The sequence below is a fragment of the Myxine glutinosa genome, chromosome 6 (assembly GCF_964187855.1).
Source record: "Myxine glutinosa chromosome 6, kmMyxGlut1.1, whole genome shotgun sequence".
Classification (NCBI taxonomy): domain Eukaryota; kingdom Metazoa; phylum Chordata; class Myxini; order Myxiniformes; family Myxinidae; genus Myxine; species Myxine glutinosa.
Genome location: NC_136266.1, coordinates 108,850,510 through 108,864,365, shown reverse-complemented (window position 1 = coordinate 108,864,365; position 13,856 = coordinate 108,850,510). Strand labels below are relative to the sequence as shown.

The following is a 13,856-nucleotide window of genomic DNA, read 5'->3' as shown; positions in this document are numbered from 1 at the left end:
TGGTCTTGTTTACCTTTTATCGCTTGTTTAGCTTGCCAACCAATATGGCGCCCACGCACTGCACCATGGGTACTGAAACTCCTCTATACATATTCTATTTATATATTAATAACGCAATATTATAATCCTCAATAAATATGTATTTAGTTGTACGAGAAACATGTAAACCATTTAATAAGAGACTGTTTTTCCACACTTTATTTTTAACTCCCTGGGGACTGGGGGTGGGGTGTGTTCAGTTACCAAGTTTCTTTTACTGTATAGCTTTAGACTATAGATCACTCACCAAGTGGCTTAAGCACTCGAGCAAGCGCTCCATTCGATACCGTTGCTAAGGAACGGCGGGCTTGGCAAGCAAGCTGCTTGGTAACTGAACTGGCGATATCCCCACCAATGAAATTAAGTCGTTAGCTTGACGGATTTATTTAATTTAGTGGTGGTATATTGCAGGCATGATGTGGGCCGAACGGCCTCTTCCTCCTTTGTTATTGTCAGACGAAACGATAAAATTTAATCGTGACGTCACTTCCTGTCGCCGATATCTATTTCCGTTTCATTTCACTCGAGCTTATTTCTCCGCTTTTAACAATGATGATGCTAAACGTTGTAAAAAGAAACTTCAAATGTGTTTGCTTTGTGTAGGATAATTTAGCCGAAGACATTGGAAAGCTTTTCTCGCTGAGGAACCTTCATCAGATCAGAGGGCCGTGACGTTCCGGTACGTGTTGTACTTGTAGCGATTTAGAATACCACAAGACTGGTCATACATCATTAATACATCGAGGAGATTTGGACTTTGCATCAGAGACCTACCCTCGATAAAGACTGTCACACACGTTCAATAAGTAGTCGAATATTAATGTCGTCTCATCAGCTGGGAATCGACCTGCAGACATGTAGATCTGGTTGTATGTCGTTTGTAGATTTTGTAACGAATGTGGGTCGGACGAGGAACGATGTTGAACGTTCCAGTCTTTCACCAAGAGGGCATTTATATGTTGACAAGGAGCCGATACTCATTCCTTTGGATGGTATGAGGAACATATATATATATATATATATCTGGGATATGAAAACTAAATATCGAACGGTTCTTCAAATATCATGGTGCACAAGCCAAGTCACCGAGATGGTTGCCACGGCAACACAATTCGGCCAATCACCACCGTGATCTAATTAGGTTGAGATAATGTCATTAGGAATAGATATCAGCAATATTAAAACGAAATATTGAACGGTTTTTCAAATATCATGGTGCACAAGCCAAGTCACCGAGATGGTTGCCATGGCAACACAATTCTGCCAATCACCACCATGATCTAATTAGGTTGAGATAATGTCATTAGAAATAGATATCAGCAATATTAAAACTAAATATTGAACGGTTTTTCAAATATCATGGTGCACAAGCCAAGTCACCGAGATGGTTGCCACGGCAACACAATTCGGCCAATCACCACCGTGATCTAATTAGGTTGAGATAATGTCATTAGGAATAGATATCAGCAATATTAAAACTAAATATTGAACGGTTTTTCAAATATCATGGTGCACAAGCCAAGTCACCGAGATGGTTGCCATGGCAACACAATTTTTTTTTTTTTTTTTTTTTTTTTTTGTATACAAGATCGAGGCTCGTGAAAGAGCGAACATTAATCACACAGAAAGACAAACCGACACATAAAACATATAACATCGGGAGCGGTAGACAAGATGGGGAGAGAGGGGGAAGGACACAAACACAACATTTGAGAGCAGGGACCGAGAGACATGGAGACATCGAGAGATCTGAGAGAGGGCGAGGGCTTTGGGGGGGGGGGGGCATGGGAAGGGGGCGGTGGGAGAGGTATAAAACATATGGACACTGCCAGGACTTCCAGGAAAGAAGTTGGAATTTCAAACAAGGTGGATCTGGGGTGAATTAGTGGGGGTAGAAAAGATCAAGGTTTTGGATGGGGGAAGATAAGAGATGGTGGTGAACAGCTGTTTTAAAGACCTGGAGGGAGGAGTGGGATTGAAGGGAGTGAGGGAGTTTGTTCCAGAGGCGGGAGAAAAGAGGAATGAAAGAGTGAAGGTGAGCAGAGAGCCGAGATTTCGGCAGTTTAACCATCAGAGGGTTGCTGGCAGATCTTGTGCGACCTGTAGGAATATTTGGGGGACAGAGCACAGAGAGAGCTGGGGGTGCAAGGCCGGAGAGGAGTTGGTAGAAGACAGAAAGACCACCTACCTGCCTGCGGTGAGTGAGTGAAAGGCCCTCAGAGATAGCTTCATCGCGGGAGATTCCAATAATTCTGAAAGCTTTGGTTTCAACAGCGTGAAGCCGAGCTAGGTGTGAGGCAGGAGCACCGGCCCATAGGGGAGAACAGTATTCCATTGAGCTGCGGATGAAAGCCTTGTATGTGGTGAGGAGCTCAGGTGTGCCGAGGAAGGACTTCGCACGACGGAGGATGCCCAGTCGGCGACTGGCTTTGGAGGCCAGCTTGGAAATGTGGTTTTCCCAAGAAAGATCATGGCAGATAGTGAGACCCAAAATCTTGAGCGACAGAACTTCTTGGAGAGGATTGTTGAGAAAGTAGATGGGAGGGTTGTCCAGTCGATCTTTTCGGAGAGACATAGTAAGAGTGTGAGATTTGTCAGGATTGAAAGACATGTTCCACTTGTTTGACCAGTCTGTGATTTTGTCCAGGTCTTCAGAGAGTGAGGAGGCAGCAGACTGCCGATCTGAGGGAAGAGGAATGGAGCGGCAGAGAGTGGAGTCATCAGCAAAGAGATAGAGAGGATTTTCGAGAGAGTCAGAGAGATCATTGATGAAGACCAGAAAAAGCACGGGGCCCAGAACACTGCCTTGGGGAACTCCAGCCTGAACAGGAAGAGGAGATGAGAGAAACCCATTCAGGGCCACACGTTGACGACGACTAGAGAGGAAGTCCGCCAGCCATGCGTGGAGATTTCCATGGATACCAAAGGAGGAGAGTTTGGTGAGCAGAGCGGGGTGCCAGACCGTGTCGAAGGCACGTGATATGTCGAGGGAGACAGCTCTAATTTCCTGTTTGGCATTGAGGACCTCCATCCATTGTTGAGACAGCAGAAGCAGCATGTCCAGAGTAGAGTGACCTGGTCTGAAACCAAATTGATGATCAGAGATCAAGCCATTGGAGAAGAGGAAAGATTTCATATCCGAAGGAATGATGGATTCCATGACTTTGCTGATAATTGGGAGAAGGCTGATTGGTCTGTAGTTGCTAGGATCTGTTTTTGCACCTTTTTGTGCAAAGCGGTGATGTTGGCTGATTTCCAAGCAGATGGCAGTTGACCTTGAGCAAAAGAGAGGGTGAAGAGAACAGAGAGAGGGTGAGATAGAGCAGCAGAGCAGGATTTTAGGACCCGTGGGCTGATGCCGTCGGGTCCAGTTGCAGAATCAGAGTCGAGGGTTGACAGAAACTTTTCCACCTTGTCAGGAGGAAAGGACACGGAGTCCAGGAGCAGCAGGGTACGACTGGGTATGGTGGGTACAGAGAGGGATGGGTTTGGGACACAAGATTTAGAGGCAAACACAGAGTTGAGGCATTCAGCTTTTTCACGTGCGGAGTCAGCTGTGTAGCCGTTTGAGGTAAGGGAGGGGATGGAGGGGGAACAAACACCAGAAACGGATTTGACCAGACGCCACCAGGATTTGGAAGAGGGAGACAGATAAGAGAGTTCGGTCTTGAGAATGGAGAGATATTGTTTCCTGGCTCTCCTGAGGGTGGACACACACTTGTTTCGGGCTTTGTGAAAGGAAATGAGATTTCCTTCCGTTGGATTTGCTTTCCAGGAGACGAAGGCAAGTTGTTTCTGGGCAACAGCCTCACCACAAGATTCCGTGTACCATGGACGGGAGGAAGGGTATGACAACTGAAGACGAGATGGGATAAATCTGTGCATGAGAGAGAGCAATTTACTTTGGAAGAATTCCCAGGATGAGTTGATGTCAGAGGTGGTAGAGGTTGAGATAACCTCTACCGGCCAATTACCGGTAGAGGTTATCTTGTAGAGGTTGAGGTTACAACAATTCGGCCAATTACCACCGTGATCTAATTAGGTTGACATAATGTCATTAGGAATAGATATCAGCAATATTAAAACTAAATATTGAACGGTTTTTCAAATATCATGGTGCACAAGCCAAGTCATGAGATGGTTGCCATGGCAACACAATTCAGCCAATCACCACCGTGATCTAATTAGGTTGAGATAATGTCATTAGGAATATATATCAGCAATGCGTTAACTAAATGTTGAACTGTTTTTCAAATATCTTGGTGCACAAGCCAAGTCACTGAGATGGTTGCCATAGCAACATAATTTAGCCAATCACCACTGTGGTCTAATTAGGTTAAGATGATGTCATGCGGAACAGATATCTGCAATATGCAAGCTAAATCTTGAAGGGTTTTTGAAATATTGCAGACAGAAAAGTAGAAAAGGTAATAAAGATGGACTAAGGCATGTCTATTTTGTGCTTCATATTGTTTGATATATTGTGTGTGTCTTTAATATTCCAGTGAAAGATTGGAAGTCGAGTCATGATAATGTCAACGGAACATATTCAAGGCAGTTTTACTGAAGAATCGTGTCCAACGCAGCTAAAAAGCTCCCACTTACAGCCTGGCACAAGTGCCTTTGGCGGGGCCTCGGCCACAGATGTGCTTCCTGAAGGTCCGGATAAGGAGAGACTATTGATTGATCTGTCTGTGCCAAACGCAGCTCCCAGTCCCTGTTCGTGGTTGCCGTCCGTTGGTACGCTGAATTCCCAGGTGATGTCCCAGCAAAGAGAGCCATCTTGGGAGATGCGCAACAGGTTGGTGGGAATGTTAAGAATTGTGACATAATGGTGTCAGTTCTTGATGATGCCAAAACCTCTAAAGGTATTTTTTTAAATTTTTGCAGTCAGACCACCACTAAGTACGTACAGTACTCAAGAAGGAAGTTAAGTAAATTGAGGTTAGGTAAAGTCTACTCATGGAGATATATGTTTGTGAAGTGGCTAGTTCACCTTCATACTAATTTTGAGGATTTGAATTCCACAACATTCAGTGTTTCTCTAAGTTGTAACAATTATTTATTTATTTTTAATAATATTTTGTTAAACGTTTTTGGTTTTTTTAACGATACAATGATCTGATGAAAGGATAGGGGTTAGGGGCACATGGGGAGGGGAGTGGGCCTAAGTTAGCATTGTTTACGCTGTGCATTTAGTGGTTGAGCGGCTGACTGACCAGGATCCATGAGGCTCAACTCCATGAAAATCGGCATTTTGATTGAGGGATCAATGATGTCACTGCATACGGTATCACATGATGCTTAAGGTTGCCAATGCATTCCGAAACCTGTCATCCCCCAGTGCTCGTACTCTCCTTACTTGCATTTCCACTTTCCATTAGTCCTCTGGACACGATGGTGACTCTCACTGAAGCCCCATCCATGGTTATTTAGCCCAGAACTCAGAAGTTAAACTAAAACAGCCGAGGAAGCTCGTCAGCCGGTTAATTTGGACTGACCGGTTAATTTGGACTGACCGGTTAATTTGGACTGACCGCCAATGTAAACATTTCTCTCTTGGCAGCTCAGTCCACTCAGCCGCTTAACGTGTAGCGTGAATGAGCTTATTAAAGAATAAAAACTGTTAATGGGAATTGAAGTGCGGAGGACAAGAGAGAAACTAGAACGACACTCTTCGACGTCACGACGCGACCAATATGCCTCCGCCCATATTTTTACATTATTATATATACCTGTACCAAGTTTTAATTTAAACCCCTTCAGCTGTTCACAAGTTTTTTTTTTTGTTTTTTTTTGTGTACAGCATCGAGGCTCGTGTAAGAGCTAACATTAATCACAAAAAGACAAACGGACACATAAAACATATAATAAAGGGACCGGGAGACAAGATGGGGAGAGAGAGGGAAGCACACAAGTACAACAGTAGAGAACAGGGATATCGGGAGATCTGTGGGAGGGAGAGGGCTTGGGGGGAGGAGGTGTGGGAATGGGGGGGGGGGGGGGGGATTCGTCTGGCATATGTGGTCCGAATTCATCTGGCGTAAAAAATCTGGCCTATGTTGACCTTTTGGCCAATGTTAACCTCAAAAATACTTGGTGGTTGAATTCAGTGACCCGGCATGAAAATCCTCTTCAAATTTCAAGTTAATTGGATGAAATTGAGGATTTTAGAAATTCGACAAAGTTGTTGTTATTTTGACCTTTTGACCTCAAAAACAATCGGCTTCTTAATTGTTACCAACTCTACTACATGGTGAAGTTTCGTGAAATCATTACATGAATCTACCTGGTGAAAGCTATCTCATTTCTACCTGACATAACCTCTGACCTTTGACCTCAGGACCCCAAAATCTAATCGGTTAATCTTTCCATCATTATACATATGTGTACCAAGTTTGAATTAGATCACTACAGCCGTTCTCAAGTTATAGACCTATTACAGACTTTGACCTTTGACCTCTTGACTCCAAATTCTAATCAGTTATCCATTATGTCATTATACATACCTGTACCAAGTTTGAATTTGATCACTTCAGCAGCTGTTCTCAAGTTATAGACATATTACAGACTTTGACCTTTGACCTCTTGATCCCAAAATCTAATCGGTTAATCTTTACATAATTCTACATAAGTGTACCAAATTTGGTCAGAATCCCATCACTAGTTCACAAGATATCGCGGTAACAGGATTTTTACCTAACATGACCTCTGACCTTTGACGTCGTGAGCCCAAAATCCAATCAGTTCATCTTTACCTCATTATACATACCTGCACCAAGTTTAACTAAGATCCCTTCAGCTGTTCTCAAGTTATCGCGGTAACGAAAACCTATCACGGACGGACGGCCGGACAGCCGGACGGACAACCTGAAAACATCATGCCTCAGGCGACTTCGTCAATGGAGGCATACAGTCACGTGAAAAAGTAAGTACACCCCATGTAAAGTTTTGACTTTTTCAACGTATTTCAACATACAGCTATTTGATCTTCATTTCAACAATATTGATAGATAAAGGTGATATAATATAACAAATATCATGAAACATTTACATTTTGTAGTCCATTGTATAATTTAAATAAACATAAATGCAAATTTCGCATGTGGAAAAAGTAAGTACACCCTTGGCTCTAATAGGTGGTATTGCCCCCTTTGGCAGAAACAACCTCAAGTTGGCGTTTCTTATAACTGTCTACCAGTCTCTGACATCGACTGGGAGAAATTTTTGCCCACTCCTCCATGCAGTATTCTTTCAGCTGTGCGATGTTTGAGGGGTTTCTTGCATGCACAGCTCGTTTCAAATCCCCCCACAACATCTCAATGGCATTTAGATCCGGGCTTTGACTTGACCATTCCAGAACCCTCCATTTCTTTCTTTTCAGCCATTCCTTGGTGGATTTACTGGTATGTTTAGGGTCATTGTCATGTTGAAAGGTCCACCATCGGTTGAGCTTCAACTTTCCGACAGATGGCCTCACATTATCCTCAAGCACCCTCTGGTACAATGAAGAATTCATCGTGGATGCTATGATGGTGAGCTGCCCAGGCCCTGATGCAGCAAAGCTGCCCCAAACCATAATATTTCCACCACCATGCTTTACAGTTGGTATCAGGTTCTTGTGGTCAAATGCTTTCTTTGGTTTTCGCCAAACATGTCTTCTGGGACTGTGGCCAAATAGCTCAACCTTTGACTCATCTGTCCAGAGCACATTGTTCCAGAAGTGCTGGTCTTTGCCGAGGTGTTCATTGGCAAACTTTAGTCTTGTCCTGATGTTCTTTCTGGACAGCAAAGGTTTCCTCCTGGCACACCTCCCATGCCGATCAAATTTGTGCAGCCTCTTTCTAATGGTAGACTCGTGCAGTTTGACATCAACAGTGGCAAGAGCTACCTGTAGGTCCCGTGATGACATTCTGGGGTTCTTAGAGACTTCTTTCAGCATCTTGCGGTCTGCTCTCGGGCTGAACTTGCTGGGGCGGCCTGGCCTGAACAAGTTGGCAGTTGTTTGGAATCTTCTCCACTTGTAGATGATCTTCCGGACAGTCGAATGATTGATTTCAAATTGTTTGGAGATCTTTTTAAATCCCTTCCCAGACTCGTAGGCATCTATAACCTTCTTTCTGAAGGCATCAGAGAGCTTTTGATCTAGGCATGGTGATGCCGCACACTTCAACAACAAAGAGCAAACCAAACTAAATGTCTGATGTTTAAATAAGACAGGTTCCTCCAAGATCCTCTCCAACGATGTTTTAATCATTTGCACCTGAGCTGGTGCACCTGATTCTAATTTTAGGTATTTGAAGTAGTGATAAATATAGGGGTGTACTTACTTTTTCCACATGCGAAATTTGCATTTATGTTTATTTAAATTATACAATGGACTACAAAATGTAAATGTTTCATGATATTTGTTATATTATATCACCTTTATCTTTCAATATTGTTGAAATGAAGATCAAATAGCTGCATGTTGAAATATGTTGAAAAAGTCAAAACTTTACATGGGGTGTACTTACTTTTTCACGTGACTGTATGAAAGGATGGTGCATAATTGTTGGAAGTACATGGACGTCCAACCGTCACAGGTCCATTGACAAGTCATGGTAACTGCTAAGCATTCTGGGTCTGTCAGCAGATGATCCATGCTCCGTAAGATGTTAAAAACGAACTGCCACGGCATAAGCTGCTCAAGTAGATGAACCTCAACCAGAAAGTTCCGCTACATTTGCACTGTTCACCGCTGGATGCAGAAATAATTTTGGCGTCGTGCAAGTTGGGGATCTGCATTTCAATGGCTTCGGTCGTAAATATTATTTTAAAATTGATAATCGCAGAGGTCATTTCTAATTTGGCCTTTAAATATATATTTTTGGCTTTTCAATAAAACATGAAATGTTTGTCTGTATCTGGACAGGACTTCGAAAAGATAGGCTGATGTGTGATTGCATAACAGGGACGTGGAAGTACGAGTCGATAGAAATAAAGTTAAAGACTGCGAGTAGGGTGTGGAGCACGGTCATAATGGAAAATCAAGTGGAAGACCAAATACTCCATTTGAGTCGTCAGAAGGAGCCCGGATAAGGAAAGAGCAAAGATGCAGTCATCAGGAGGAACCTGTGTAGGTTCCACTCTGAATGAAGCATTTCCAGGCCAGTCTGTGATGCAGGCCAATTATGGGTTGTTGCAGGCCAATGTGGTGATAGTGGAAATGGTACGGCGTCGTTTGCAGGTATGCCGTGTGCATCTTCGCTTTCCTATCTGTACTCTCTTCCCTTCTCTGTGTGGTGCGCAGGGCTGGAGGTGTGTCGAATAAACAAGTCCATTGTGCAGTCTTGGATGTTCTATCTGTGGACGGCCATGATTCTCAGCCTGATCGGCCTCTCTCAGCACTCTTACAAGATCTGTTGAGTGATCAGCCTGAGAAAGCAGATGATACCGACTCTGTTTCTATCCCTGAGGTATGTTTCTCTATCCATGGCTTTGTCGCCCCATTTGCTGTCATTGTGCTGCATACGAGTGGGGGTGGGGGAGAGGGGTGGGTGTGGTGGTGGGGGTGGGGGGGGGGGGGGGTGGGGGATCAAAATTTGTTTCCCTTTTCGAAAAGTTTCAGAGCATCACTTGGATTCCAATGGCATCAGGAAGCTCACTCCCCACTGGAAAGCTCATGCACCACTGTCGAGACAATATGTACCGAAGGTCTGTGCTGCCAAGAAAGAAGCTACATAAAGTACAAACATTCGTTCAAGGTTGAAGCAATATACCCCACAGAACCCCCCCACAATATAAATGATTTAAGGCTTAATGTGGGTTATAACAATGTTTTTGAAGTAGTTGTGACGAAATGGAATCCAGCCTCCCCTCCCTCTTCGCTACCTCGGATCAACCTTCCTCGTACTCCCGTTTTTGCGATCGACCTTCACTCTCTGTGGAGGGAAAAGAGAAGGAGAGTTTGAATTGCTTCCTAAGAGACATACAGTAGATAGAGTGCATCATCTGATTGGATTTTCCACATGGTTAGTTGCTGCTTTACATCCTGCTCGGTGCTTGCACATCTTCTGTGAGCAAGACAGCTGCTTATGTGAACCCTCCAAGTGCTGACAAGGTAAATACGTTCTAATTACAGGTATTTTGACTGCAGTACTTTGTTGTTCAAATGGCCTGCATGGAGTTGTGATAAGAGGGGTTGATGCACTGGGTCTAAGGGATTTCGCACAAAATAGCTGCTTTGATTATTCATTTAATTAATTGTATTTGTCGCAAATCCATGAGGTAGCTTGAAACATGTATTAATGTGTTCAGCATTCTTTGTGTTTTGCATGTTTTCTCATCCGTTCAATATATTACTTTTAACACTTATCGATGTAAATGTGGTCCAGGGATTTTAAACCCCCACCCTCTTCCCCTACCATGCCCTCACTCACATGACCTTCTTAATTCCTTCCTCTCCCATGAATCTTATCCCTTCTCATACAAACTCAGTTCACTTACCACCCCACACCTTCCTTCTCTCGCCTTCTCTCGAAGACCTTCTCTCGGTCTTCACCTTTACCTTCTCTCACCTAACGTCCATCTCTTGCTTTTTCATAGTTGTAATTTCTTTGTGATTTTAAACCCGAAACATTTCATGTAAACCATATTAATGGCAAGCAAGTACTAACAGTACTTAGTACTATGAGTACTAACAGGGAATATGTGTTACCAGATTGAAAAATATCACTTATTTCGTATCACTTGCAGTCGGAGCCAAATGTATTCTCCAGTTATTATAAATAAATATGATTGGCATGTGTGTCGGGTTGACAGGATGGCCTGGAGGTACACACACTTTCTTCTAAGCCGGGTTGAATTTGGATTTGAATTTTGAACGGTTGAATCCCATCCGGTTGGGTTTGAATCCCAAACCCAGCTATAAACTGTCATCCCGGATTTTCACAGGCAGGGTGGTTCATCAATGTGTGTGCCGTCCCTCGGATGGACCTAAAGCTGTCATCTCATCTGCCAGCATTCGTTGGTACGTTAATGATCCCACGTTGTCCTTCTCGAAAAGTAGGCCTGATATCGCTGGGACCCTGAACGAATTCCAAATTCCTGCCCTAATCAGCAGAGGACATTGCATAAGCGGCACTACTGTGCCATCAGCCAATGATGCTACCCACAACCTTGTGCAGCGTACTTACGAAGAATAATTGCCATGTGTGACACAGACACTTTCAGTAAGGGAATGTACTTATCGGCACTGCAAGCCTACCAAAGGTTCCATGGACTATCTCCATACTCTCATGGCATGTTGTTAGGGAATGCTAAACAAAGATGGGCCACTTTAAGCAGCTAACTTGCGGCGCAGTGCAACTCGTCATATCAGCCTGAAGTTAATCACAGCCTTGCGAAAGCCAAGATTAAATGGAAGTACTGGTACGCAGCCAATGTTTTGTGCTGATGTAAAGTTTCTGGAATTACTTGGGAGCATTACAATACAGCAGCTTTGGATCCAATCGATGCTTATCATGTCAAAAATATTGCACAAGGGCAGATATGCTTACATACCCACCACCAAAACGTTAGCTTTCCTATTCACTCTGACTTTAAAAGTCATTGGAATCATTTTTCATTTTTCAAATAAAAGTCATTTTTCAGAATCATTGGAATCTCCCGCGATGAAGCTAACTCCGAGGGCCTTTCACTTGCTCACCGCAGGCAGGTTGGTGGGCTTTCTGTCTTCTACCGACTCCTCTCCGGCCTTGCTCCCCCAGCTCCCTCTGTGCTCTGTCCCCCAAATATTCCTACAGGTCGCACAAGATCTGCCTGCAACCCTCTTATGGTTAAACTGCCAAAATCAAGGTGAGCCAAAAAGCTCACCTTCACTCCTTCATTCCTCCTTACTCCTGCCTCTGTAACAAACGCCCTTACTCTCTTCAATCCCACTCCACCCTCCAGGTCTTTAAAACAGCTGTTCACCACCATCTCTTATCTTCCCCCATCCAAAACCTGGATCTTTTCTACCCCCGCTAATTTCACCCCAAATCCACTTTTTTGAAATACCAACTTCCTTCCTGGAAATTCTTGGTGTCCTTGTGTTTTATACTTCTCCCACCCCCCCCGCCCCCTTCCCCCTTCCCACGCCTCCACCCCCCAAGCCCTCCCACAGTTCTCTCAATGTCCCTGCTCTCAAATGTTGTGTTTGTGTGCTTCCCCTTCTCTCCCCATCTTGTCTACCTCTACCCTCATTATATGTTTTGTGTGTCTGTTTGATTTTTTGTGTGTGATAAATGTTAGCTCTTTCACGAGCCTCGATCCTGTATCCCCAAAAAAAAAAAAGCGTCAATTTGCTGATGCTAATTTCCATGTATATTCGAAGATGTAATATTTCTAAAACAAGTGTTGAAGCTTCTCTGTATGACCTTCACATGATCGCAATCTGAAAGGTCAGCAATGTCCTCAGGGTTACAACCTGTTGAAAGTTGTTTTCGGGTTGCTATTTATTTATATCGCCTCTTGCACGGTGCGATGGAAATTGCTGTGAAACCAAAGGAACATCATTTTGAAGAGATGTGTAACTGTGAGGGATCCTTCTCACATGAAGGGTCGGATTTCAAAGAAGGATCGTGGAACGCGACCCACGTGTGGCCTATATTTTGAGGAGGTCGCCTTCTCTCGAAATGAAAATTTAAAACTTCAGTCAGAATGGATGGGGTTTCCACCAGAAATTATTGTTTTGTTCAGGTAGGGAATTTCCTTCGTGGGGTGGGGGCTTCTCCCATTTAGTAATGAATGTGGCAAAGGTTCCTCACTGCAACCGACATGCGCTCAAATGGAATGAATTTCATGATTTGAAGCAGACTACCCTGGTGTATTTCATGAAAGCGATCAAACTTTAGATAGCACTCGGTGTAAATGCAGGGAGCAGTGGTCAGATCGTATCTGAAATTATTTTTAAGATGTCAATTAAATTTCAATGCTCATGTAATTTTCTCATGCCTTGATTTGTTTTTTTTGTGGTGAATATGCTAGAGTGAAACCACTAATTGGTGTATTCACTTGTGGATAGCGAGGTGGCATGTCACTTTACCTAATTGTTATCTTGCTCTCTCTCCCCCACACCTCACTCTCCATTCCATGTCACACGTCTTCCTCTTTAATACACAGCACATTGCTGCAGATTGCATCATTTGCTGGGGCCACAGCTGTGATGCCGATGAAATGCCCTCTGTAGCGTGTAGGTTGCATGAAGAATTCGTAATTTATTCCTGGTGTCCGCGATAACTTGCCTACTCTTTGTGATAACGTGGGAAGTAACATCTACCAACTAATTCTCGTATATGGGATACCCAGCTAAATGTCCATCTAAAAGGTGGCACACACATTCACCATGATCGAGGAACACCAGGATGGCAGTTTATAGCTGGGCCAAGATTCAAACCCAAGCGAGATAGCTAAAGGTGGTTGTGCACACCGCTAGACTATCCTGCCAGCTCACTTATGCCACACTGGAGGCTGGTGAATGCACTCGATTGTCTGCCATTTGGAAATGAGTACCGTATGTCAAACCCAGTCTGCCTGTTTATATCATCTATCTATAATTCCAGTAATCTCTGTTTGTACGTTTGTACGTTTGTACGTTTGTACGTTTGTTTGTCTGTGACCGCTGTTTCTCGACAACCACGGGTCCGATATACTTTTAACTTGCCAGGTATATTGCTGGGGACCCGAGGATGTGCCTTTTCAAGGTTTCATATTAATCGGACAAGTACTTACCGAGCTATGTCCAAAAAACGATTCAACCAATCAGCGAGCAGCGAGTTATCGCGTGTGCCGAACGT

General features: G+C 43.7%; 1 protein-coding gene across 2 annotated transcripts in view; it reads left to right on the top strand.

The window, feature by feature from the left end:
* Positions 1-534: 534 nt before the first annotated feature.
* The window catches only part of MPHOSPH9 (M-phase phosphoprotein 9), a 164,343-nt gene continuing 151,021 nt past the window's right edge, over positions 535-13,856 (top strand). The window contains exons 1-3 of one of the 2 annotated variants that reach the window (XM_078780351.1): positions 535-718; positions 4,545-4,840; positions 9,332-9,497. In XM_078780351.1, coding sequence (XP_078636477.1) covers positions 4,566-4,840; positions 9,332-9,497 — 441 coding nt within the window. In that variant the 5' untranslated portion in view covers positions 535-718; positions 4,545-4,565. The remainder of the gene's footprint in view (positions 719-4,544; positions 4,841-9,331; positions 9,498-13,856) is intronic. The other variant, XM_078780352.1, reaches the window with a different exon arrangement.